Source organism: Sapajus apella, unplaced genomic scaffold (genome assembly GCF_009761245.1).
Source record: "Sapajus apella isolate SASKATOON/1434 unplaced genomic scaffold, GSC_monkey_1.0 scaffold42, whole genome shotgun sequence".
NCBI classification, from domain to species: Eukaryota; Metazoa; Chordata; class Mammalia; order Primates; family Cebidae; genus Sapajus; species Sapajus apella.
In genome coordinates this window covers 16004646-16030379 of record NW_022436982.1, presented here as the reverse complement: position 1 = coordinate 16030379, position 25734 = coordinate 16004646, and the positions used below count along the sequence as shown (strand labels likewise).

At 38.3% G+C, this 25734-nt stretch overlaps 2 protein-coding genes across 3 annotated transcripts in view; both read left to right on the top strand.

The window, feature by feature from the left end:
- The window catches only part of SH3GL2 (SH3 domain containing GRB2 like 2, endophilin A1), a 214127-nt gene that overhangs the window by 88506 nt on the left and 99887 nt on the right, over window positions 1-25734 (top strand). The gene's annotated exons all lie outside the window — the stretch shown is intronic.
- Window positions 13269-13783, top strand: LOC116566124 (40S ribosomal protein S24). Its single transcript, XM_032300113.1, has one exon. The coding sequence runs from the start codon at window positions 13312-13314 to the stop codon at window positions 13711-13713; it is 402 nt and encodes a 133-aa protein (XP_032156004.1). The 5' UTR covers window positions 13269-13311; the 3' UTR covers window positions 13714-13783.

Below are 25734 nucleotides of genomic sequence, written 5' to 3'. Positions count from 1 at the left end.
TTTTTTTTTTCTAGCTTGTCATTTGTTATTTTTGAATATGATGTAATTAACATACCATAACAATAATCCTTTAAACATGTACAGTTCAGTGGTATTTAGCATGTTCACAAGGTTGTACAGCATCAACACCATCTAATTCTAGAACATTTTCATCTTCTAAAAAGAAACCCCATACCCATTGGCACCTACTCTCCTCAATCCACAAATCCCCGGACAATCACCATACTTTCTGTCTCTCTGGATATATTTACTGGTTTTTTTTTTTTTTTTAATGCCTGGCTTCTTTCTCTTAGCATAATGTTTTCAAGATCCATATATGTTATAGATGCATTAGTACAACATTTGTTTTTATGGCAGAATAATATTGTATTATATGGATATACAACATTTTGATCAATTGATAAACACTTAGAATGTTTCCACTTTTTGGCTGTTAAGGATAATGCTTAACCATGAACCCTTGTGTGCACGTTTTTGTGGGGACAAAATTTTCATTTCTTTTGTATATGCCTTGGGGTGGAACTGTCAAGTCATATGGTAAATTTATGTTTAGACTCTTGAGGCACTGCCAGACTGTTTTCCAAAGCAGTTGTATCATTTTAAAATTTTAGCAGTGCCTGAGAGTTTCCATTTCTCTACATCCCTGTCAACACTTGCCATTGTATTGTCCTTTTGACTATAACCATCTTACTGGGTGTGCAGTGGTGTCTTATTGTGATTTCATTTGTGTTTCTCTTAAGAGTAAGGATGTTAAGCATCTCTTCATGTGCATATCGGTCATTCGTATGTTTTCTTTAGAGAACTGTCTTCTTTAGATCCTTCGCCCATTTTAAATACTGAGTTCTTTTTATTGTTGAGTTTATATATTCTGAATACTAGTCTCTTGCCAGATAAATGAGCTGCAAATATTTTCTCCCATTCTGTGGGTTGTTTTTTCGTGTACTTGATGATGATCTTTGAAACACAAAGTTTTCATGAGGTCCAACTTTCCAGGGTTTTTGTTTTTGCTTTGCTTCATATCTAAGAAACCACTGCTTAATTCAAGTTTACAAAGACTAATGACTATGTTTCTTCTAAGACCTTTATAGTTTTAGCTCTTACTTAAGTTTTAAATTTACTATAAGTTAATTTTGTATAAAGTAGATGGTAGGTGTCTAGCTTCATTCTTTTTTTATGTGGATAACCAGTATCCTATCACCAGTTTTTGAAACGACTGTTCTTTCTCCACTGAATATTGTTGGTATCCTTGTCTATCAACAATCATTTACCCATAAATTTATGGATTTACTGTTTGTCTTTTGAATTTGCTTATGATTTTTTTTGGCCATGCTCAAGTTTGAATTTTTGTGTAGTGGAATTTATCAACATTTTGCTTATCTTAATTTTGAGTCAAAGAAAGTTTTCTTCTGTACTTAAGTTATGGAGGACTTCAGCCTTGTTTTCTCTTAGTAATTATGTTGTTTTCAAAATGCCTGTTTTTTTGTCTCAGAACCATTTATTTGATTTTATTACTTTAGAGAGAGGGTCTCATTTTGTCACTCAGGCTGTAGTGCAGTGGCATAATCATAGTTCACTGCAACCTCAAAGTCCTGGACTCCAGCTATGCTCCTGCCTCAGCCTCCCGAGGATCCAGGACTACAGGTGCGTGCCACCATGCCCAGGTAGTTTTAAAAATGTTTAAGAGACGAGATTCTGCTATGTTGTCTATGCTAGCCTCAAACTCCTGAGTTCAAGCAGTACCCCTGCCTTGGCATCCCAAAGTACGGGGATTACAGGGGTGAATCACCATGCCTGGCCAGAATCATTTATTAAAAGTAAATTTCGCTCAGTGATTTCAGGTGCCACCTGTAGTGTATACTAAATTTGCATATGTATATTCATCCATTTTTGGACTTTCAAGTCTGTTTCTCTCTCTGTTTATTTAATACCATGATTTTTAATTAAAATTTTTATTTTGTGCTAGTTTAGATTCATACACAGTTGTAAGAAATAACTCAGAGATTTTCTGTAACCTTTTCCAGTTTTCCCCAGTGATGACACATTGAAAAACTCTACTACAGTATCAAAACCAGGATATTGACATTGATAACAGTCTACAGATTTTTTGCAGTTTAGTTGAACTCAATTTATTTATATATGTGTGTATTTACTTCTGTGCTATTCGGTCACATATATAGGTTCAAGTATTCACCACCACAGTCAAAATATAGAGCAGTTTCATTACTGTAAGGATCACTCATGTTGCCCTTTTATTACCATTCCCATTTCCTCTTTCATCCACCCTAGTCCCTGGCAACCACTAACCCATTCTCCATTGATATAATTTTGTCATTTTAATGGCATTACAAAAGCAGAATTATACAGTTTATAACTTTTAGGGGTTGGTTTACAAAATCTTTACTCAGTGCAGTTTCTTGGAGATGTACTCAAATTGTTGCATATTTATTATTGAGTAGTAGTGTATGGTATGGATGCACCAATTTGTATAATCATTTAGTTTTTGAAGGACACCAGGGTTGGTTCTGGGTTTGTACTCATGAATAAAGTTGCTAGTGATCATTCATATACAGGTTTTTATGTGAACATAAGTCTTCCACATTCCTCTGAGATAAATGCTTATGAGGGTGATTGTATTGAAGTGGCCTTGTTTTCTGGGGTGTCATTTAGAGTTCTTTGTCTCATAGCCAAGGAAATCAAGGAAGTGGACACACCAAGGGTGAAGTTTAGAGCAGAAATTTAATAGGAGAAGGAAAAAGAACAGCTCTCTGCTACAGAGAGGGGTCCCAGAAAAAGGGTTGGCATCCTGTGATGAAATGCAGGAATTTTTACAGACAAGCTAGTGGGGAGGTGGTATCTGAACATAGCAGGGGAAAAACCAGTTAGGACCAGGTGTGTCATCTGCATAGGGTGCAAATCTCTGGAAGCCCCTACTCCAGTCTTTTATTATACAGACAGATCCTCAGCCTGAGCTACTCCATGTTGCTTATGTATTTCTTACTGTTCATGTGCTAAAAAAGGGGAGGTGGAACCTCCATGGTAGACATACCTGGCTCCAGGTGGTAGTCCTTTCTAGCCATGCAGCTGCTGGCATCCCCCAGCTTGATCTTCCAGGCTACTCTCTGTTAGAAAGTGAGTGATTTCTTGGGCTGCTTTTTGTTAGAAGGGAAGTTATGCCAAGGATGCTTTGCCCTCACTATCTGCCTGAATAGTTTTTTTCTGTCTCCTGTATCATGATAATGGCATGTTTAGTTACATAACAAACTATAAAGTGTTTTAATTATAGGGGCTTTTCAGTATGTTTTAATATCTGGTGGGGCCAATAACCCCTAAGAGCTTTTCTTGTCAAGCATTTTCCAAGCCTTTAGACAAAATGGTTGTATTATGCCAATGATATCTTTTTTTCTTATTTATCCTGCTTATAGGATTGCAGATGGACAAAGTAGCATTTTCATTGCTTTCCCAACTTCGGCTCATGACTATCTTTAGTCCAACTTGGTTGGCAAATTGCCATTTTAGTATGTCGCATTTGCTCGCACCTTTTCTGAATTTCTCAATTATTCTTTTTAAGAAACTAAAATTATGAAATTTTTATTCCTCTTATTTTTTCTTATCTACTTACAATAATGGCACTTGCGTGTACATCAGTGATTCTCAAACGTTAGTGACAGAATCACTGATGTATACGCAAGTGCCATTATTTTAAGGTAACAATCACCTGGAAGGCTTATTAAAACACAGATTGCTAGGCCTCAGCCCCAGAGGCTCTAATTCAGTAGGTGTGGGGTAGGGCCTGATTATTTGCATTTCTGCAGCACCTGGTGATGCTGAGGCTGCCGGCCTGGGGACCACATTTTGAGGACTACTAGTCTTTATTAGAATGGCTTATGGAGTGCCTCTGAGAAGATTGCTGGGTGTTATGATTGATGCTATATTTGAATGATTGTGTAGGACAGGTGTCATTATGTCTGTACTGCTAAAGAAACAAGGTATATGATGCTGGTATCTAACAGACTTTTAAATCTTAGTACTGAAAGGAGATAGAAAAGTTCACCTTTTAAGTCATTCATTTATTGAATCGTTCATTTATTCATAAGATTTCTTTGCTTCCAAATACATTTTCTAGATAGTAAAATGGATTCTGTTTTACATAGTGAGGAATTTTTTTTTAAGAAAAGTTAAATGTATTTTCTGAAATTCTATATTTAAGAAGCAAAAGGTTACTAGAGATTAGGAAGGGTAATGTGTGGCAGAGTGAAGGGAAGGTCATGGGGCGATAGCACAACAAGGAGAGTGTGGTCAATAATAATTTAACTGCACATTTAAAAATAACCAAAAGAGTATAATTAGATTGATTATATCACAGAAGATAAATGCTTGAGTGGATGGATATTCTATTTTCCATGATATGATTCTCATGCATTGCATGCCTGTATAAAAACATCTCATGTACACCGTAAATATATACACCTACTATGTACCCCCAAAATTTGAGAAATTATAAAAGCAAAAAACAAGAAAGAAAAAAGCCCCTGACTTTCAGAAGCCTTTGAATAACCTTTGCAGAATTGTTCCTGTGTTCTACACACAATTAACTGTGTTAAAACTGAATTAAAGCTGAAATTTAATTTCAGAAACTTAATAATGTCTTTATAACTGATAATGACATCTTGGTTGCTTTGAGACAACAACCAAAGAATTGATTTCCTTGAGATAAGGACTTTGGTTGAATCAGTATTTCTTTAAGTATTTATCTTATCTCATAATAATTGTGTTACTTTGCCAAAGATTGTACTCATACCTTGACAAATGAAACTATACCAGTAAATTAATTACCCACTGATGAATGTCAGAGCCCAGTGTGTTACATGAAACTAAGTTGGTAACTGGCCTCTGGAACTCGATGTTTTCTTTTGACCTGAATCTACTCTGTAATGTGAGATAAATACAATTGTTTAAAGATTGTTAAGATGTTGACTTTGAATTTGCTTATTTTGTGTTTAATTAAAATGGTGCATACGGATATGTATGTGGTGTGGTTTGGCAATAGTTAAAATTGGGAGCAGAGAAGGAACATTTTTAGAAATCTTGGTTTCCAAGCAACCAAACACACAGTATCAGATCCATGTACCACTTGCTTAATGTTAAGGTGCCCTAAATGTAAATAATTGATTGAGCAGAGAGTATAACAACCATTATAGTCAGCTGAATTCCAAGCTCCTTGACCTGAGCTCATTTTGCTCAGGTTAGAGAATAGAACGGCTGAATTCTCTTAGAAAAGGAACCCAGATAATCTCTGGCATACACATAGATCTTGAAAATTATTTGGACTTAAGTAAGCATTTAGTTTTCAAGCTTTAGTTAATGTGAGGATCCTGATCTGTGATCTTTCAGGAGACAAGTGAGCTCAGAGCCATGGTTTCTCCCCCTCTTTCTGGGAGCCATGCACCCTCTCCACCCAAAACAGAGGACCTAAGGAGTGATTGAGTTTATAAAAGATACGGAGTAACACACTCTATATATTCATCAAACCCTATAAATAACTTTCACTTCTAGACCTCTCTGATACAAATATCTTTCTTTTCATTTCGGAAGCTTTCCATGGGTGATTTCATCCATACTTGTGGTTTTAACTCTTGTACTTCTACGTATGACTTCCAAATGATACCTCAAGCCTCGTTCTGTTTCAGAATTAGATTTTCATGTTGTAACACATGCCGGACATTGATTCATAGGTCCGCCTCAAAATGTCTAAAAGGAATTAATCTCTTAATCTGTCTGCTTCTCCAGAGAAGACTACTCTGCCTGCTCAGCTCTGTCCCGTCTTGGGTTGTATTTGGGAATATCACTGGGCTCTTTGATTTCTTGCACTGTTACCTTTACATGTGGCTATTTGCCATGGTCTGTCAATTCTGCCTCACTGGTCCTCCCCGGTAAGTCTTCCTTCTCTTCTACTCTTATAGTCTCTCACCTTGACCTTTTATTTATTTATTTATTTATTTAACTTTTTTTTAGGCAATCTCACTTTGTCACTCAAGCTGGAATGCAGTGGTGCGATTATGGCTCACTGCAGCCTTGACCTCCTGGGCTTAAGCAATCTTCCCACTTCAGCCTTCCCATACAAGTAGCTGGGACTACAGGCATGCACCATGATGCCTGACTAATTTTTAATTTTTTTTTTGTAGAGATGTGTTTTCATCATGTTGCCCAGGCTGGTCCTGAACGCAGGCTCAAGCAATCTGCCTGCCTCCCAAAGTGCTGGGATTACAGGCTTGAGCCACCACACCTGGCCTTCACTTTGACCTTGACTCATCTCCCTGTCCCTTATCTTTGCCTGCTCAAGTCCACCTTTTATACTATAACCATGATTTTTTTTTTTTAGAAACACATTTCTGACCACATTGCTCACCTTTAAACATTTGAATGATGCTTGATCACCAGCAGCATAAAGTCTAAGCTCTTTGGCTAGACCTACTAGCCTGCCACGATCTCACTCTTGTCTGCTTCTCCATCTTGATGTCTTGCCATTCCCCAAACACACTTTAGAATACAGCAATTCAGAACTCCTTTTAGTTCCCTGAAATCACTGTAATTATTCATGCATCCTTACCTGTGATTGTGCTGTTTTTTCTTTCCCCTGTGTATCTTTTAATTCTTTTGGTTTCAAGACATTGCTCTGGGTTTTCTAGGATGCCTCCCTTGATTTCTTTTGCTCACCCATCTGCTGCCATCCCAGATTATGTCAGTTGACTCATCCCTAGGGTCTCCATAGGGCATGCTGTATATATCTCTGTGGTAAATCCTTGTTCACTTTATTGAATTCATCTTTAAGCTCCTTGAGTGGAGGGTGTGTGTTTTATTTCTCTTTGTGTGTCTCTTTCCCTGTGTGGCTCTTGAAATCATTGAGAATTGATCTGTGCACTTCTTTATGGAGTTATGCAGAATTAACTGCATAATTGTGGCAAGAAATGTCTGCCTTTTATTTTTAATGGCAATGAGAGTTAGTAGCATGTTCTTTGTATTTATCTTGGGTATACATTGCTACAAAGCAGATCACCCCAAAACTCTGCATCTTAAAACAAGAAATATTTTGTGTGTGTGTGTGTGTGTGTGTGTGTGTGTGCATGATTTTTTTTTTTTTTTCAAGATGGAGTCTCACTCTGTTGCCCAGGCTGGAGTGCAATGGCGTGATCTCGGCTCACTGAAACCTCTACCTCTTGTGTTCAAGTGATTCTCCTGCCTGACCCTCCTTAGCAGCTGGGACTGCAGGTATAGGCCACCATGCCTGACTAATTTTTGTATTTTTAGTAGAGACAAGGTTTCACCATATTGCCCAGGCTGTCTTGAATTCCTGACCTCAAACAATCTGCCTGCCTTGGCCTCCCAAAATGCTGGTATTACAGGTGTGAGCTGCCACACCTGGCCAAAACAACAAACATTTTATTTGTTCATGATTTTGTTGGAAAATCATGGACTCATGATTGAGTTGGGCTCAGCTGGATGTTTCTTCTTTTTGCCTTGCCACTCATGGGTCTTCATTCATCTTGTGGCCCAACTGAAGGTAGAAGGTCTAGAATCTCTGGCAATTTGTTGCTGGCTGTCAGCTCTGCCTCCCTCTCATCCTCAGCCAGGGTTTCTTTCCATGGCAATCTCAGACCAGCAAGAGACTGAGGGTGAAGGTTGCAAGGCCTTTAGAGACCCAGGCCCAGAAAGTGTACAGTGGCAGTTCAGTAACATTCTCTTGGCCAATGTAAGTCACCAGACCAGTTCAGATTCAAGGGGTGGGGAATAGACTTCATCTGGATGGGAGGAGCCACCAAGTCACATTGCCAAGGAGTGTGCATTCAGGGATGGGAGGAATGTGATTGTTTGTCGTTGTCAGCACAGTGTACCTTACTGGAACTGAATTGACTTCTCTACTTTTTGAACATTTTTTTGTACATTGTGTTATTTCTCTGTGCTAGTCATCTCACTTGCGTTAAACTTTGTATGTCTTATATCCTTCCTTAGTAGGCCACATTGGGAGCTCATCTTTCTCTTACGCTTAGGAGACAGTGCAATAAACTTTTTTTTTTTTTTTTTTTTTGAGATGGAGCGTCACTCTGTTGCCAGCCAGAAGTGCCGTTGTGTGATCTCGGCTCACTGCAACCTCCGCTTACCAGGTTCAAGTGATTCTCCTGCCTCAGCCTCCTGAATAGCTGGGACTACAGGCAGGCGCCACCATACCCAGCTAATTTTTTGTATGTTTAGTAGAGACAGGGTTTCACCATGTTGGCCAGGATGGCCTTGATCTCTTGACCTTGTGATCCGCCTGCCTCGGCCTCCCAAAGTGCTGGGATTACAGATATGAGCCACCGCGCCCAGCCTGCAATAAACATTTATATATCTTATAGCACATACCAGATTTTTAATATTTGACAGGTGTTTAATCAGGACCTAAGGGGTGATTTTTTTTTTAAATAAATCAAGTATATAGAAAAGTAAAAGATAGTCATTTACCTAATGCTCTGAACATCTTTCTTGAGATAAAATAGTACTACGCACTAATAACTAACATTACCAAATTTAATTGAGGCATAATTGGGGGCCTGCCTTTAAACCTAAAGAAATTCCTTTGTATGTGAATATTACAGGCAATTGTGTAATATCAGTATCTATCAGAAAAGACTGTACTGTTTACATAACTCTTTAAATTGTACAGAGGCTATTTTTCCCAAGAACTTCAAATTTATTTGCTGTGCAAGAAAGGGTAGAGTGAGAATAGGTGCCTTCAGGATGCAGACATGCTGTGTCTAGTACTGTTATTTGTTGTCAGATACACAGATAAAAATGTTAATGCCCTTCTTGCATATTGGGTTTGTTCCACGGATGACTCTTTTCCTGGAGTTCTTAGAAATTGTACATAACCAAAGGGGGCTGGAGAGTGAGAGAAAGCAAAAGATTTGGCTAGAAGAAGAGAGAGATACATTCTGGTTTTAAAATTGCCCTGCTCAGTATCTGAAAAACATAAATCCCTGCTGTCAATCTTAATTTTTGATCTTAGTCTTTAGTGTCCATTCCTTTGTCTTTTTTCTTTCCTTCTCCTCAACTTTGCTATAAAAATATTTACACATCTAGAATGGAAAGAATTATTTTTGCCCAAACTATAAAAAGTATATCACAGGCTGGACACAGTGGCTCATGCCTGTAATGGCAGCACTTTGGGAGGCCGATGTGGGTGGATCATTTGAGATCAGGAGTTCAAGACCAGCCTGGCCAACATGGTGAAAACCCATCTCTACTAAAAATACTAAAATTGGCTGGGCGTAGTGGCTCACGCCTGTCATCCCAGCACTGTGGGAGGCCGAGGCGGGCAGATCACCTGAGGTCAGGGGTTCAAGACCAGCCTGACGAATGTGGAGAAACCCCGTCTCTACTAAAAATACAAAATTAGCCAGGTGTGTTGGCGCATGCCTGTAATTGCAGCTACTTGGGAGGCTGAGGCAGGAGAATCACTTGAATCCGGGAGGTGGAGGTTGCCGTGAGCCGAGATTGTGCCATTGCACTCTAGCCTGGGTACCAAGAGAAAAACTCTGCCTCAAACAAACAAACAAAACACAAAAAAATCGCATACACACAAAAATTAGCCGGGCATTGTGGCAAGCGCCTGTAATCTCAGCTACTTGGGATGGTGAGGCAGGAGAATCGCTTGAACCTGGGATGTGGAGGTTGCAGTGAGCAGAGACTGCCACTGCATTCCAGCTTGGATGACAGAGTAAGACTGTCTCGAAAAACAAAAAAAGTATATCACAAATATTTAATATTATTACATATTTTTCCTTAGTACATAATCATGCATCCCCAAAAGTGGCATTTTGCTACATAGCCTCAATATAGTTTTCAGCTCAGTTTTGTCCTCTTAAAACAAGAATGCTGGTACTGTCTTCACTCATGAAAGGCTTGTGGCTAAGAAGGTCTGAGACATAACAGATGCTTCTCCATGTTGCTTTCCCATCTTTCTCTTAAAAGTTAGGTTTTTTTTTTTTGTCCTTTTTATCTTTTCATATTGTTTTTCTCTTCTCCATAATTCTGCCTTCTGCCCTCTTATTAGGATGTCTGCTCTCTGTGCCAAATAGGCCTTAAATTCCTTCATCGTGGTTCCCCTCAGGAGAGACTAATGGAAGACACTTAAGTACTAGGTCTGCTCAGAGGAGATCACAGCCTGCCCCTCATGGGACCATTTGGTAATGTCTTTCTCCGTCATTGCCTGTGGTCACGCCTGTGGACTTAGAGGTTGAGAAAGATCTTCTGTCCCAAGGGAACCCACATTTATGTTCTGACTGGGTCTCTGTGAAGATTTTAAAAACATTTCTTTTTTCTGAAACGATACAGCTGTACCCATGTAAGCAAACATGGAAGACTGTTCATTATTTTCTCCTTTTTAATCTATTCTCATGTTTACATTCACTGTATAATCTTGTTTTGGCTAATCTTTGACATACTTTACGTACTATGTAGATTGAATAATTTTCCTGGTGATACTGTACTCTGACATCATGAAGGGATGGCTCATTTTAGAGTGGATGCTTTCAAATACTATCAGTGAGAAGATTTTAGTATTTTATAGCCTTCAAGCAAGCTTATTTGGGAGTCCACAACATTCCCCTTATGTGTTAAATGAATGAATGATTATTTTACACAACTCACACCAAAATTTTTTAGCTACCCATGCTTCTAGAAGCTTTTAAAGAATCAAAAAGTAGCTATATTAAAATGGGTAAAAATAGGAAGAAGCTTAGAAATAACTTTTAGGAAATGTATTACCTTTAAGCATAGAACTAAAGAGAAGAGGGAGGTGGCAAAACAACAACAACAACAACAACAACAACAACAACAGAAGACTTAAGTCTAATCAGTATGGGGATTGGAAGCCTGTACAGTAGTGAGTGGTGCTTTACAATATTACCAATTAATGTCTTTTGTATTCTCTTTTTCTGTGTCCTCATTGTATTTTCCTCTGTCTTTTGATTTACCTGCAAAAATACAGGCACATTTGTAAATCTGTGTTAGGGTTTCCTGTAGCATGATCATATGTCACCAGTGAGCGCGCTGACTCTGAATTAAAACATGAGCTTAATATGCGGAAAACTGAAACTGGACCCCTTCCTTACACCTTATACAAAAATTAACTTAAGATGGGTTAAAGACTTAAATGTAAAATGCAAAACCATAAAAACCCTGGAAGAAACCTAGGCAATACCATTCAGGACATAGGCACGGGCAAAGACTTCATGACAAAAATGCCAAAAGCAGTGGCAACAAAAGCCAAAATTGACAAATGGGATCTAATTAAACTAAAGAGCTTCTGCACCACAAAAGAAGCTATCATCAGATTGAACAGGCAACCTATGGAATGGGAGAAAATTTTTGTAATCTACCCATCTGACAAAGGTGTAATAGCCAGAATTTACAAGGAACTTAAACAAATTTATAAGAAAAAAACAACCCCATCAAAAAGTTGGCAAAGGATATGAAGACACATTTCTCAAAGAAGACATTTATGTGGCCAACAAACATATTTTAAGAAGTTCAGCATCACTGATCACTACAGAAATGCAAATCAAAACTACAATTACATAGCATCTTATGCCAGTCAGAATGATGATTATTAAAAAATCAAGAAACAATAGACGCGAGGCTGTGGAGAAATAGGAACGCTTTTACACTGTTGGTGGGAATGTAAATCACTTCAACCGCTGTGGAAGACAGTATGAGGATTCCTCAAGGATCAACTACCATTTGACCCAGCAATCTTGTTACTGGGTATATACCCAAAGGAATATATATCATTCTACCCTAAAGACACATGCACGGATATGTTTATTACAGTACCATTTACAATAACAAAGTCAACACAAATGGAACCAACCCAAATGCTCATTAGTGATAGACTGGATAAAGAAAATGTGGCACATATATGCCATGGGATACTATGCAGCTTTAAAAAGGAGTGAGATTATGTCATTTGCAGGGACATGGATGAAGCCAGAGGCCATCATTCTCAGCAAACTAGCACAGGAACAGAAAAGCAAACACAACATGTTATCACTCATAAGTTAGAGTTGAACATTGGAACACATGGACACAGGAGAACAACACACATGAGGGCCTATTGGGGAGGAGGTGAGGGGAGGGAACTTAGAGGATGGGTCAGTATGTATAGCAAACTACCATGGCACATGTATTCCTGTGTAACAAACTTGCACATTCTGCATATTTATCCTGGAACTTTAAGCAAAATTAAAAAAAAAAAAGAAAACATGGGTTTAAGTAGCACACAAGATCTGTTTCTCCTTTGAAAAACCCATTAAGTTTGGATAAATTCTAAGAGGAAGCATTTTAACTAGCATCCTGAGCACTTCCTCACATTCTTCTAGTGTGCAAGTTAGCATGATGTATGTGTATTTATATATTTTAAACTCCATAAATTTTTTTATTGAAACCAAAAACAAACAAGAAGCCTTCTATGAACAGGCTTCTTCCGGTGTGAAGAAAGCTAATAAGAGTGTGGCCTCCATGCTTACAATAGTCAAACATCCAGATAATATATAAAATGACAACTTTTATTGGTCTCATCAGAGAATTTCAGTCATGGAACAACTAACTAGCCTGAAACCTAAGGAAAGGGTATGAGTCTCCAAGTAGATAGGACAAGACGTTTACTTAACTGGGGTAAATGCTGATGCTGATGTCATAAAAGCTAGTAAGAAAAAAACTCGATTACATTTTAAGTCCTAAAAGCTGAATGTATATAGGCATGGAAACTGCAGCTGCAAGGAGAATTCAGTCACATGCAAGCAGTTCTCCACATACCTCACCTTGTGCTCATGGAGAAGACTAGGGGCAAGGCAAGTGATGGAAGAATGCCATTCTTATGGGGCAGGCCGTTAGGGAGGTAAGCAGCAACCACTGCAAGGAAGGCATGAAGCCCTCTGGATCCTTCTTCCCTAATCCCATCTCTATTATGGAACAAAAACCTTAAAATCCTGGGGGTGGGCAGCACTCTAGGCTCAGGGGACAGGTGAAAACCTAGTTCAGCTAGGGCAAAGGAACAGGAAAATTGCTGTACATTTGGAGGAGGGTCAAAGAAGTATCGTCCACTGGGACTACTAGAGATCTCCTGACACTGTGGGAGGAGGTAGATTCTCCCACACTTGGAATGTCCAGCCCCTATACCCAGGCAAACAGCTCCTGCCTAAGACTGAAGTTGAACCAGAACAAAGAATACTTCTCTAGCTTTTTTCATCCCCGGCTGTGTAAGGATAGGCCGCCATCATGAACGACACAGTAACTATCCGCACTAGAAAGTTCATGACCAACCGACTACTTCAGAGGAAACAAATGGTCATTGATGTCCTTCACCCCGGGAAGGCAACAGTGCCTAAGACAGAAATTCGGGAAAAACTAGCCAAAATGTACAAGACCACACCGGATGTCATCTTTGTATTTGGATTCAGAACTCATTTTGGTGGTGGCAAGACAACTGGCTTTGGCATGATTTATGATTCCCTGGATTATGCAAAGAAAAATGAACCCAAACACAGACTTGCAAGACATGGCCTGTATGAGAAGAAAAAGACCTCAAGAAAGCAACGAAAGGAACGCAAGAACAGAATGAAGAAAGTCAGGGGGACTGCAAAGGCCAATGTTGGTGCTGGCAAAAAGCCGAAGGAGTAAAGGTGCTGCAATGATGTTGTCTATGGCCGTTGTGGATTTTTCACGAGAAGCTTAATAAACTAAAAACTTTCATGTGAAAAAAAAAAAAAAAAAAAGAATACTTTCTCTACACACACACCAGTCTGCTAAGCTCAGAGTAACAAATACTGACAATTTACTGCTAGGGGAGTGGGGAGAACATGGACAGAGACCCTCCTCCCTAAGGTACAGGCACAAAGGGAAGACCTAAAGCGGAGGGTGAAGCAGATACTGAGAAAAACACTGTGGCAAACCACCCCACCTGAAGAACAAGGTAATGCTAAAGAGACATGAAACCTGTGATGTGCAGAGGGTAGGAAGCCTAAATTCAGCTCTCAACTCTTGACTAAATTAAATCAACTCCCCACACTTAAGACTAGCAACATGAGAGACATGTTCATTTCCAGGCATAAATACTATATACCTCAGTCTCTACAGTTCTGCACGAGATGGCTGGCTTTTAACCAAAAATTACTGAGATGCACAAAAAGTCAGATAAAATGGCACACATAAAAGAAACAAAGCAATCCGTAGAACCAGACTCAGATATGATCCAGATGTTAGAACTCTCAGGTAAATTTAAATAACTAAGATCAATATATTAAAGATTCTAGTGGGAAAAGTAGGTAATGTATGTGCATGTACAGATGACAAATTTCAGTAGAAAAGTTGAAATTACAAAAAAGAATAACATGAAAATGCTAGAAATGAAAAACTTAGAGATGGAAGATGCTTTTGATGCCTTATTGGTAGAATTGATGCAGTCGAAGAAGTAATCAGTATATTTGAAGATTGGTCAGAAGAGATTTATGGGAAATCTGAAACACAAAGAGAAACGAGGATGTGACAAAAAACCCAAAAATATGAGCCCCTAATAGCTTTAGTACAATACCAGAAGTTCTAATGTATATGTAATTAGATTCCCAGAATGAGAAGAGAGTGACTAGTATGGTAAAAAATAGTACAATACAAAAAATATTTGAAGAGATAATAGTACAAAATTTTCCAGAACTAATGACACATACCAGATAACAAATCCAAGACGCTCAATAAGCAGAATGAATACCCACCTCACACACACAGTCAGACATATCATATTCACACTGATAAAAAAATTTTAAAGGCACCAGATGAGAAAACGCATTATATAAAGAACAAAGATGAGACAAAGCAGACTTCTCATCAAAGTCAGGCAAGGTTGTAGTGCTGACAGAATAAACTGTCAACCCAGAATCCTATGTTCTGCAGAATATTCTTCAAAATGAAAAAAAGCAAACATAAGTGACCTTATTACTCTTCATTACACTGCCAACATTTAAATATCAATGGAAATGAAGATAAGGTTCTGGTCTCAACCACATTGATCTGAACTGAGAACTGCGGTAAATCAGCTATGTATCTCAATTTATGAATTTGTCTTTGATGTTTGAGTTTTGTTTAATACTAGTAAATGGTGTAGCTTTGATGGCTCTTAAAGGTAATGTATTTGGTACCTGTATCAGCCAAGATTTTCTAGAGAAACAGAACCAGTAGGATGGACAGGTGTGTATGTGTATGTCTAAGGGTACATGTATATTTATGAATGGATGGATATTAAGAGATTTATTTTAAGGAGTTGGCTCCTGTGATCTTGGGAACTGACAAGTACGAAAGTCATAGTACATGTTTCTGTGAAGGCCCCTCAGGCAGGAGTTGATGCTACAGTCTTGAGGCTGAGTTTCTTCTTCTTCAGGGAAAATATTAACGCTTGCGTTTGAGGCCTTTCAGTTGACTGGATGAGGTCCCCCCCCACATTATTGACAATAATCTCCTTGAAGTTGCTGAATGTAGATTTTAAGCATATCTACAAAATACCTTCACAAACAATACCTAGTTTGTGATTAATTGAGTAACTGGATACCATTGCCTAGCCAGGTTGACACGTAAAACTAACCATCACAGGACCCATTATTAGAATTGTGACAAGATGGACAATGAAATCTTTGCAAAACAATGGATTATTTGTATTTTTAGCATGGTGATAAGAATGATCCCGGATTGAAGCTGCACATTACATAAGCTGGTAATAGTAAGAATTGAAGTTGTAAAACTGCATTAAAACATTCTAAGCCTTTAAGTATGCTCTCTCACATATTAAGTGTATGCTTTGGGGTTTTTTTTTTTTTTTTTAATAATCATTTCATCATCTAGAACCATTTAAATTTATTTTGAGTTTTTTCAGTCCATTTCACTTAAGCAGTTATCTTTTCATTGAAATTATCTGATTAACAGAATTGGTACAAGGTATTGAAAGTTTACAGTTCCCTATGATGACTTCATCTGCAAGTAAATAGTATTATTTTGGGATTTTGTGAGAACATGAGAGCCTAAAAGTCATTGCAGTACAATATTGCTGCAGATATTGGAGGAGGAGTAAGCAAAATGGTGACACTGAGACTTTTTTGACTTTGCCTGTAACGGGGTACATAGGTTAGAAAACAAAACTTTTTAAGTGCAGCAAAAAAATTTAAATTGTAAACACAACTGCAGACATACAGAGTAATTGAGTTAAAAAGTATGTTCTTCATAGTAGAGTCCTGAATTTCTAACGATAAAAATCAGAATGTTAAAAACAAACTATAGCATATATATAGTTAAATGGAAAATCATGTCCCTACAGAAAATAATGATTTTTCTCTGTCCTGGTGATAAAGAAAGTTTAAATCGAGGATTTACCTTTGCCATCTGAAAATATTAGTTTGCTGACTTTAAAAATTGTACTTGTTAAACCCGAGACAAACAATGACGTGACTCTCAAGGAAGTATGAAAAAAGCGTCTCAAAGACCACTTATTATTTGGGGCAAATAATTTAGGAAGTAATTTCCATATTTGAGACTGTGGCAAGGATTGCTGCCTACAGCCAGTTCTGTTATGTAACAAAATGCATTTAAGAGATGCTTGACAGTATGTTTCTGTAATGCTCTAGCATTTAAAAGGCAAGGATGAAGATTGTGTTGCATAGTTCAGTATGGTAGCTGTTTTTCTAGTGCATGAGTTAGCTTTCTGCTCCCTGCATTCACCTAAGTTCATCTGTTCCAGTCTCTGTCTACTTATAAAGTTAAAATAGCTCTGAACTTGTTTTGAATTTGTCATGCTACTTAGTTGCATATCAAGTGGTACCAAGATTATCTGGTTCTAACCACTGAGTTCAGTTTTATGGGAGATTCAACATCATAATGTGGCAGGCTTTTTGGCCAAATTTTTCAACCAATAGAATTGCCTTGTGGAGAGCAATTTTCTGTCTATGTATTATTTTCTGTAGCTTGCTTTGCTCAACAGTGGGAGAAAAGCAGTTTGGGTTGGAAATTGGGTGAAAGGAGAATGTTAGATATAAGAGAAGTAACATAATCTTTTACAGGTGAAACCCTGGACATTATTTATAAGCAGGTGAAGACAAAGGAAAATAAGATCCAATGTGAAAAAATAAAAGAGATCATGAGCACACCTAGTGCTCAGCTCTGGTTTGCAATGCCATTCTCCAGTATTGGAGAACCAGGGCACCTTGGAGAAATGGCTGATTCTAGTACTGGGACAGGAACCATGCAAGATGAGCCTGGAGCATTTTGTAGTGTGAGAAAGGAAGGGGTGCCAAAGAATAAAAACCCTGGAGAACATATTGATGGGAGTATGTCAAAGGGACACAGAAGCCAACTCAAAGACCTCCTAATGGCCAAAGAGAGAAAAATTTGAACAGAAAACTAAATAACATAGTATTGGATCACAACCTGACATATCAGACATCTATGAGTTCATACGGATGGAAGTAAATGATGGGATAAATTAATCAATAGGAGAAAAGACACATATTTCCTGTGCAGAGGAATTCCAAACTATGTACTCTGTCTTAGCATACTGGCCTACTTTTTTAAGTGTGAGATGCTCATAGAGATTTTGAATCGAAGCATACAGGATGGAGAGTGGGTGCAATGGGAGATCACTTTACAGTGGAGAAACCCACACACACTACCCCAGCCAGGTGATCCAGGTCCACATCATCAACAGTGATAAATCGTGTTGATAGTGTGTTCCCTTAACATCATATGATGAAAATGCCACTTCACCTCTGTGGTCTTCCTCAAACACCACCTGTAGTCTCATCATGAGAAAGAAACACCAAGAAAACCCCAAATAGAGGGTCATCCTATAATATACCTGATCAGTACTCCTCAAAACTTTCAGGGTTACCAAAAACAAAGAAAAGTTTGAGGAACTGTTAAACCAAGAGGAGCCTAATGAGATATGAAAACTAAATACTTGACCATGAGATCCTGTAACAGAAAAAAAGGCCACTAGGAGGTCAGGCGCAGTGGCTCACACCTGTAATCCCAGTACTTTGGGAGGCCAAGATGAACAGATCACAAGGTCAGGAGATTGAGACCATCCTGGCCAACATGGTGAAACCCCATCTCTACTAAAAATACAAAAATTAGCTAAGTGTGGTGGCGCATGCCTGTAATACCAGCTCCTCAGGAGGCTGAGGCAGGAGAATTGCTTGAACTGGGGAGTTGGAGATTTGCAGTGAGCAAAGATCATACCATTGCAGCCTGGTGACAGAGCAAGACTCCATCAAAAAAAAGCCCACTAGGTAAGAAAGAAGCAAATCTGAATAAACCGTGTGCTTTAGTTCATAATAATGTATCAATATTGACTCATTGATTGTAACAAATATGCCATACTAATGTACAGTGCTAATTAGAGAGGACATATATATTTTAAAGCCCAGTGCACATGACCCATCCTTTTGAGTGTCCTCCCCATGGCCTGCAAGGCCCTTCATCTTTCTTTAATTGCATGTCTTAGCTCCTCCTGCTTAGCACTGCCTCAGCTATTCTGGCCTGGTTGCTGTCCCTTGAACATGCAAGTTTGTTGTTCCTGCCGTTCATTTGCCATTTGTTCTGCCTGAATCTTCATGTGTATTGTTCATTTCATTTAGGCCTTTGGGCAAATACCACCTAGTTATTATACTGCTTATAATAGTATCTCCTGCAGTCTATAAACACAAAACCTATGTTATTTGTATTCGTAATACTTAATCCCTGAAATTATTTATTTATTTTAACTTCTTATCCCAATAGAAATTAGGCACATGAAGTCAGGGACTTTGTTAATTCTGTTTGTCCCCTGTCTGTAGCAATTAGAACAGTTCCATGCAAGTGGTAGATAGCACTGAGTAAATATCATGTGAATGAAAGAATTCTCAAATTCTGCCTCCTTCCTTTCCTCTGAATGCTTAATCTACATTCTGTGTGACTCTTGGAAAGATTGTTCTCTGCTGTGTCTTTTTGTCCATGTATGAGTCTTTGTTTACATTCTAGGTTGCCAGTACTAGCCTCTGATTTATGTCTACACCCTGTGCCTAGGAAAAAGAAGTGACTGCTCAGTAGCGTTTATGGGATAAACATTTGTTCCTGCTTTTCACCTGTCCTTTCACTGCATTCAGCATTCCCCGGGGAGGGGCCTTAGGCATAAAAAGTTGAATATGTCTGACTTTGTTTTTATGGATTCCTCCAAGCTTTTCCTCCCTAATCACTATCTGAACTTTGTGCTGCAGGTCCCTTGATTTTGATCTGTTTGGCTTTGGTTTTGGTTTCCCCCATATCACATGTCTTCTTTAGACTTGAAGACATCACTCCCATTTTTAAAAACATGATCCTAACCTAGAAATCCCATAGGATCTCACCTCATCCTGCTAAAAATTATGTTGATGAGGCTCACCAAGCTCCTGTGGTCAGCTAAACCCAGCAGTATAAATGTACACTGTAGCTTGCATGTGGCAGTCTGCCTAATGGGAGACTTACTCTCTCTCCCTTCTTTCCCAGCCCCTCACATTTATTAAGAATAACATGAAAATTGCCAGGTACTAGAGGCACCTATGTGAATAAAATACAAACACTAAAGAACTCATAATGGAAATACATAGTCCTCATATCACAAGAATCATTATTTACCCACTGGAAAGCTGGGGAATTTGTTCATGAAGCTTAACCCAGAGTCCTCTTGTCTACCTAGATCTTGCCAGAATGGATTACAGACATATGATTAGCTAGAAGTAAATAGGCTTCTATTCACTTAGCCTTCAAAACCTTACTACCAAAGTGGTGGCAAATATTAGTATACTTTTAAATAATTTCCTCCTGTGGAGAAAGGGACATGCTTTCTCAAACAGAGACTTTTGAAACCCTTGATAACCAATAAGAACCTTAGCATGCTAGGGTAAAGTTAATGATGAATTGGTCTCAGCAGGTATCACAGGCTAGATTTTCTGCCATTTAATGTTTGTGTTTTTCACTTTACTCTACCAAGGGGTGACTAGATATTTTTCAGTGCTTATTTCCTGTTCCAGTTGTTGCTTTATCGTTTTTTGCCAGTTTTCATCTTTCTCTTTGAGACCTTAATTGGTCTTTTAATTTCTACTAACCCTAATTCTACTTTTATTTTACCTATCAGTTAGAAAATATTGCCACAGTTATTAATAAAAACATTGCAAAGATGTGTTTTACCTCTTTTTAAATTTTTTGGACAGGTAATAGAAAATTAGATAGTAATATATTACATAAAGAAATGTACTTAGGACATTTCTTGCTAACCTTAATTTTTTGGGCAGCCTACAAACAAATCCCTATATAATTGATTTTTGTCAGAGTTTATAACATTCTAAGCCTGATATTTAGTTGATTTGTGAATGCTCCTGCATGTTGAAACCAAAACACTCAGTTTATTGAACATATGAAATAAGACTGGAATTTTAAAAAATCTACAAATTGAGTTGCTTTCTCTTTAATTTGCTGTTCTAGCTCTCAAAAAATCTTCGCAGTCAGAGATTTTATACTAACATAGTTGGTATTTTATTAAAAACAAACTTGTGCTATTCAGTAACAATACAGATTTTAGATTTCCTCGTTCTCTTTCTAGGAACATTGCTCGTTATCTTGTCAGTATTTGATTTTGACTTTAAAATTAGTGGTTTTGTACACTTTTGACAGTTATTATGAAGCACTGTATATTCCACATAAACTGCCTGATGTTCTTTCAGAGTACATACTGAAGAGTATTTTTCAGCCAACAGAAGACGGGGAACAGCCAACAGTAGCACCTAATTTGGCAATATCTATCAAAGTTACAAATGCAGTCTATTTCTCAGAATTCATTTCTGAAGTATATTTTCTTATGTGTGATATAACCTATGTGCAAATTTATTAAATACAACATTTTTGAAATGGTAGAGTGTTGGTAAGAGACAAAATGTGTATATTAGTAAAAGATAGACTAAGGGATGGTACATCTATATAGTGAAATATGCAGATGTTAAAAAAGTAGAGGGGGCTTGCTATGTATGGACATGGAGGACAGCAAGGTGCAGAATATGCTTATTTGAGTTTTTGTGTAAGAAGAAGGAGTGATATATAATGGTATTTTTATTTGCTTTTATTTTGCCTAAAGACAGCCTGGAAAGATATTCAAGAAACTATTAAATGTGCTTGCTTGTAAATATTACTTGGAGAGGCCAGGTGTGGTGGCTCACACCTGTAATTCCAGCACTTTGAGAGGCCAAGGTGGATGGATCACTTGAGGTCAGGAGTTCAAGACCAACCTGGTCAATATGGTAAAAACCCATCTCTACTAAAAATAAAAACATTAGCTGGATGTGGTGGTGCATGCCTGTAGTCCCAGCTACTCAGGAGGCTGAGGCAGGAGAATAGCTTAAACCCGAGAGATGGAGGTTACAGTGCACCGAGATTGGGCCACTGCACTCCAGCCTGGATGACAGAGTAAGTCTCCATCTAAAAAATAAAAAATTACTTGGAGAAAATAGGGCAGCTAGAGGCAGAGGTGAATAAGAAATATTTTTTCACTGTATACTTTTTATTACTGTATTAGTTTGCTTTCACACTGCTGATAAAGACATACCTGAAACTGGGAACAAAAAGAGGTTTCACTGGACTTACAGTTCCACGTAGCTGGGAGGCCTCAGAATCATGTGGGAGGTAAAAGGCACTTCTTACGTGGTGGTGGCAAGAGAAAAATGAGGAAGAAGCAAAAGTGGAAACCCTTGATACAACTACCAGATCTCATGAGACTTATTCACTGTCGTGAGAATAGCATGGGAAAGACTGGCCCCCATGATTCAGCTACCTCTCCCTGGGTCCCTCCCACAACATGTGGGAATTTTGGGAGATCCAATTTAAGTTGAGATTTGGGTGGGGACACAGCCAAACCGTATCAAATACTGCTTTGGCTTTTTGAGCCATGCCATTGTATTGTACATTGAAAATAAAATTTTTTTTTAAACGTTAGGAACTTGCATGTATACTAATATTGATAGTGGGTTTTGGAAATTTACTGAATGTCTGTTTTTGAGCAGAAAATGTTATGTTTGAACACGTGGATCGGGGTCCTTCTTTTGAGCCTTTTGGTTGCTGGTGATATTTTCTCCATTGGCAAGTACTGGAGTGTTTCTTCTGCAACAGATATTCTATCATTAGGAAGCTTAATGGATGCTCTTTTGGTTGTGTTAGTTGGATGAAGAAACAGAGATGAACTAAATATCCAACTTCTACTTTCTAGGAGTTGCCATTACTTCTGTGTAAAATAGGAATAGAATATTTTTGTTTTATTTTGTTTGTGGAAATGTGAATGGTGTCAAATTTCTTCAGACATGGACACACATACACAGATAAAAAGTCTGCCTTTTATTCTGCCATTTTATACAAAAGTGTTTCTATACACATAAAAAAGGACAACAGAATTGCTACCTGAAAATTTGTAATTATTTTCCTAGATGATATTGTGCGAGAACTGAAGTTGCTAAGAACTCCAGTTCTCTGCTGGATGAATCAAACAAGCAGTGAACCAAATGCCTGGAAAGGCTGTTGATGGAAGAGGAGTCCCATTTTGCTCTCAGGATAGACACTGAACATCAGTATATTTGGAATCATGGTAACCACCCCTGTTTTGGTTAGAGCTTTCATGGTAATAATTTAATTTATATTGATAGAAGAATTTATTACTGAATGTATAGTGGAGAGGAGGAAGCTTATTAGTGATCTGAATTTATGCAAAGTGTATGCTAGATTTTATTTTCCCACTTTCATCCATGCCTAATAATATTTTTCAAGATTTTTAGTGGCAGTGCTTTCCTCGCTTTGCTAGTTGGAAACATTCATATTATTCAGAAAGAAAAAACCCTGGTGAGGAAGTTGGAGACCAATTTTCTGTATTAGTCTGTTCTTAGACTACTATAAAGAAGTACCTGAGACTGGCAATTTATGAAGAAGAGAGGTTTAATTGACTCACAGTCCCACAGGCTGTCCAGGAAGCATGTCTGGGAGGTCTTAGGAAACTTACAACCATGGCCGAAGGCTAACACATCATCACAATGGCAGAGCCGGGGGGGGGGGGGGGGGGAGAGAGAGGAGAGAGAGAGAGAAACAAAGCTTGGAGTATACCAAGAATTTGGTGTTGATTGCCTATTTTTTAGTGTTAATAAGAAAGTGTTAGTTCTTATTCTCTGGGGGGTTTCTCAACTGTTCTATTGTAAAAGCAACTATTATAATTGCTTTTTATAATACTCAGATTGCTGGATTTGCTATATACTATACATGATGTACCTGAAGCTGCTAACAAGATTGGCTGTCATTTAGCCTTCAGGGTTCAATATCCAAAATGTCATCATTTTCCCCCTTCCAGTGCAATAGTAGAGCTGAAGACAGGGAAAAGCAAGCAAATATTTGAGGGTTTGAATGTTACAAGTTGAGGGTGTGAATGTTGGAAATGAACATATTCCCCTCTAAATAGTGAGAAAAACTATTATTCTTTCTCAATTTTCCATGTGCCAGTAAAATGGGAATAGTGATTTCCTGAAGGTATTGCTCTGGAGTATTACCAAACTTCACATTTATAGAGTCTACTAAAACCTTCACAAATGAGGGCTTACAGACTAGAGTTTTTTTTTTTTTAATTTTTATTTTTTCTGTAGGGAATGGAGTGGGGGAGGCAGCAGCCCACTTTGGTGATACATTGCACAGTAGTCACAATGTTGAAATGTGAAGAAATCTAGTGAAAATTATAAAATGCTGTAAAATGAATAAATAGGAAAGAATATAAAAGTAGCCAGAGATTACTAGAGGGGAAAGAGGCACTGTAAAAGTTACTGGAAGGAATACAAGAGAAGAAAATAATTAAAAAACAGTTAATAAGAAATGTCATCCCATTCTCTCCGCTGGCTACTTTTTCTGGCTTTGCTCAATGGGTGAAAATTATGGAGTGTTTATTGGTATCCCTTAGCTCAACATCTTACCAACATATTTTCATTTTCTCAAAGTGAAATGTGATCCCTCCACCTTCTTAGGATGACAGGCACATGTGCAAGCATTGGAGAGGAACTCGAGATCCCGCAAGCTCACCTCTGCCTGATGCACAGTGGAGTAGATGCCTGAGGTGTCAGCAAATATTGAAGATTTTTGTTTCCAGGAGGTTAGAAACTTTACCTAACTTCTCTGCTCTGCACATATGAGTAATTGGATTATTTTCCCTGAGTCAGTAAGGTTTTCGGTGTCACATAATCTCAGGGAAACAAATGCAATTGCTTAGATCTCAAAATACTCCTCAGATGGCACCTTTGAGGAGGTAACCAGGAGGTATCTGCACTCCCTCTGTGCTCGCCTGGGGCCTTTTGACCTTCTCTATAAAAAGCCCTTTCTCTATTGATGCTCCTGGGTGGTAGCGGGTCGGATGGCCATTACATAATCACAACCTCTTTTTTCAGTCAGAGTAGCTATTATGCGGAGAGCTAAGAGTGGATTACTTCTTGGCAGGAATAGCACAGAAAAATCTATTCAGATTTTGTTTTTTAATGGAAACATTGTGAAAAAAAATCTTGATTTCTCTGAAATTGGAGGATGGTATTTTATCTGAAGAAAATGGGTAGGGAATGTTGGGGTCATTTCTTAGATCTGACCTTAGTAAGTCACAGAGGCTTCTTTATACTGATGTTGCATTTTTAAAAGGCTTTTTGACATCATGAGGGAAATACACTAGACCAAAAGAAGGCAGACCTGATAGTTCTAGTTCAGGCTGTGTTGTGTGAGTTGTCCTGCAAGCTGACACAAATCACAACTTCCCGACCCTCTCCTTTCTCATCCCTTCAGTGAAGGCCCTCTGTAATATCTAAGTCCTTTCCAGTTCTGAAGTCTGTTTAATTGGGGGCAGCTGGAGGACTCAGGGAGGCCCACACTACTGAAATTAAGAGGATATTTTTCCCCTTTTAAAGATAACATTTTAAAAAGCTGTCTTTATAACTCAAAGAAGGATATTTAAAATACAAATTACTGTTAGTTTGTATTTTGTAATGAATATTTCAGATTTATGTTTGTGCCTTGAAGCTAATTGACTGTGAATAAAACAATTTTATAAACAAAGCCATACTCTCATTGTGTATTAGTCCATTTTCACACTGCTATGAAGAAATACCTTAGACTGGGTAATTTATGAAAAGAAAGGTTTAATTGACTCACAGTTTCGTATGGCTGGGGAGGCCTCGGGGAACTTACAGGCATGGCAAAATGTGAAGGGGAAGAAAGGCACCTCCTTCACAGAGCTGCAGGAAAGAGAAGTGCCAAGCAGAGGGGGAAAAGCCCCTCATAAAACCATCAGATCTTGTGAGAACTCACTCACTATCATGAAAACAGCATCGGGAACCTCTCCCATGATTCCATTGCCTCTTATCCAGTCCCTCCTGTGATACATGGGGATTAAGGGAACTACAATTAAACGTAGAATTTGGGTGGGGTTACAGCCAAACAATATCACATGGCTTTGGATTATCCCTTCCTTTTTTTGATTTTTCTTAGCCTATTTTGTGTGGATGCTAAAACCAAAATTGCTCTCCACATGCACAGTATATCCATAACCCTCTTACCTTCCTTCACTTTCTGGGACTTGTTCTTATTTTAGAGTGACTTTTA

Coding starts and splice junctions, on each gene's coding strand:
- LOC116566124 (XM_032300113.1), top strand. CDS start 13,312: ATGAACGACACAGTAACTATCCGCACTAGAAAGTTCATGACCAACCGA.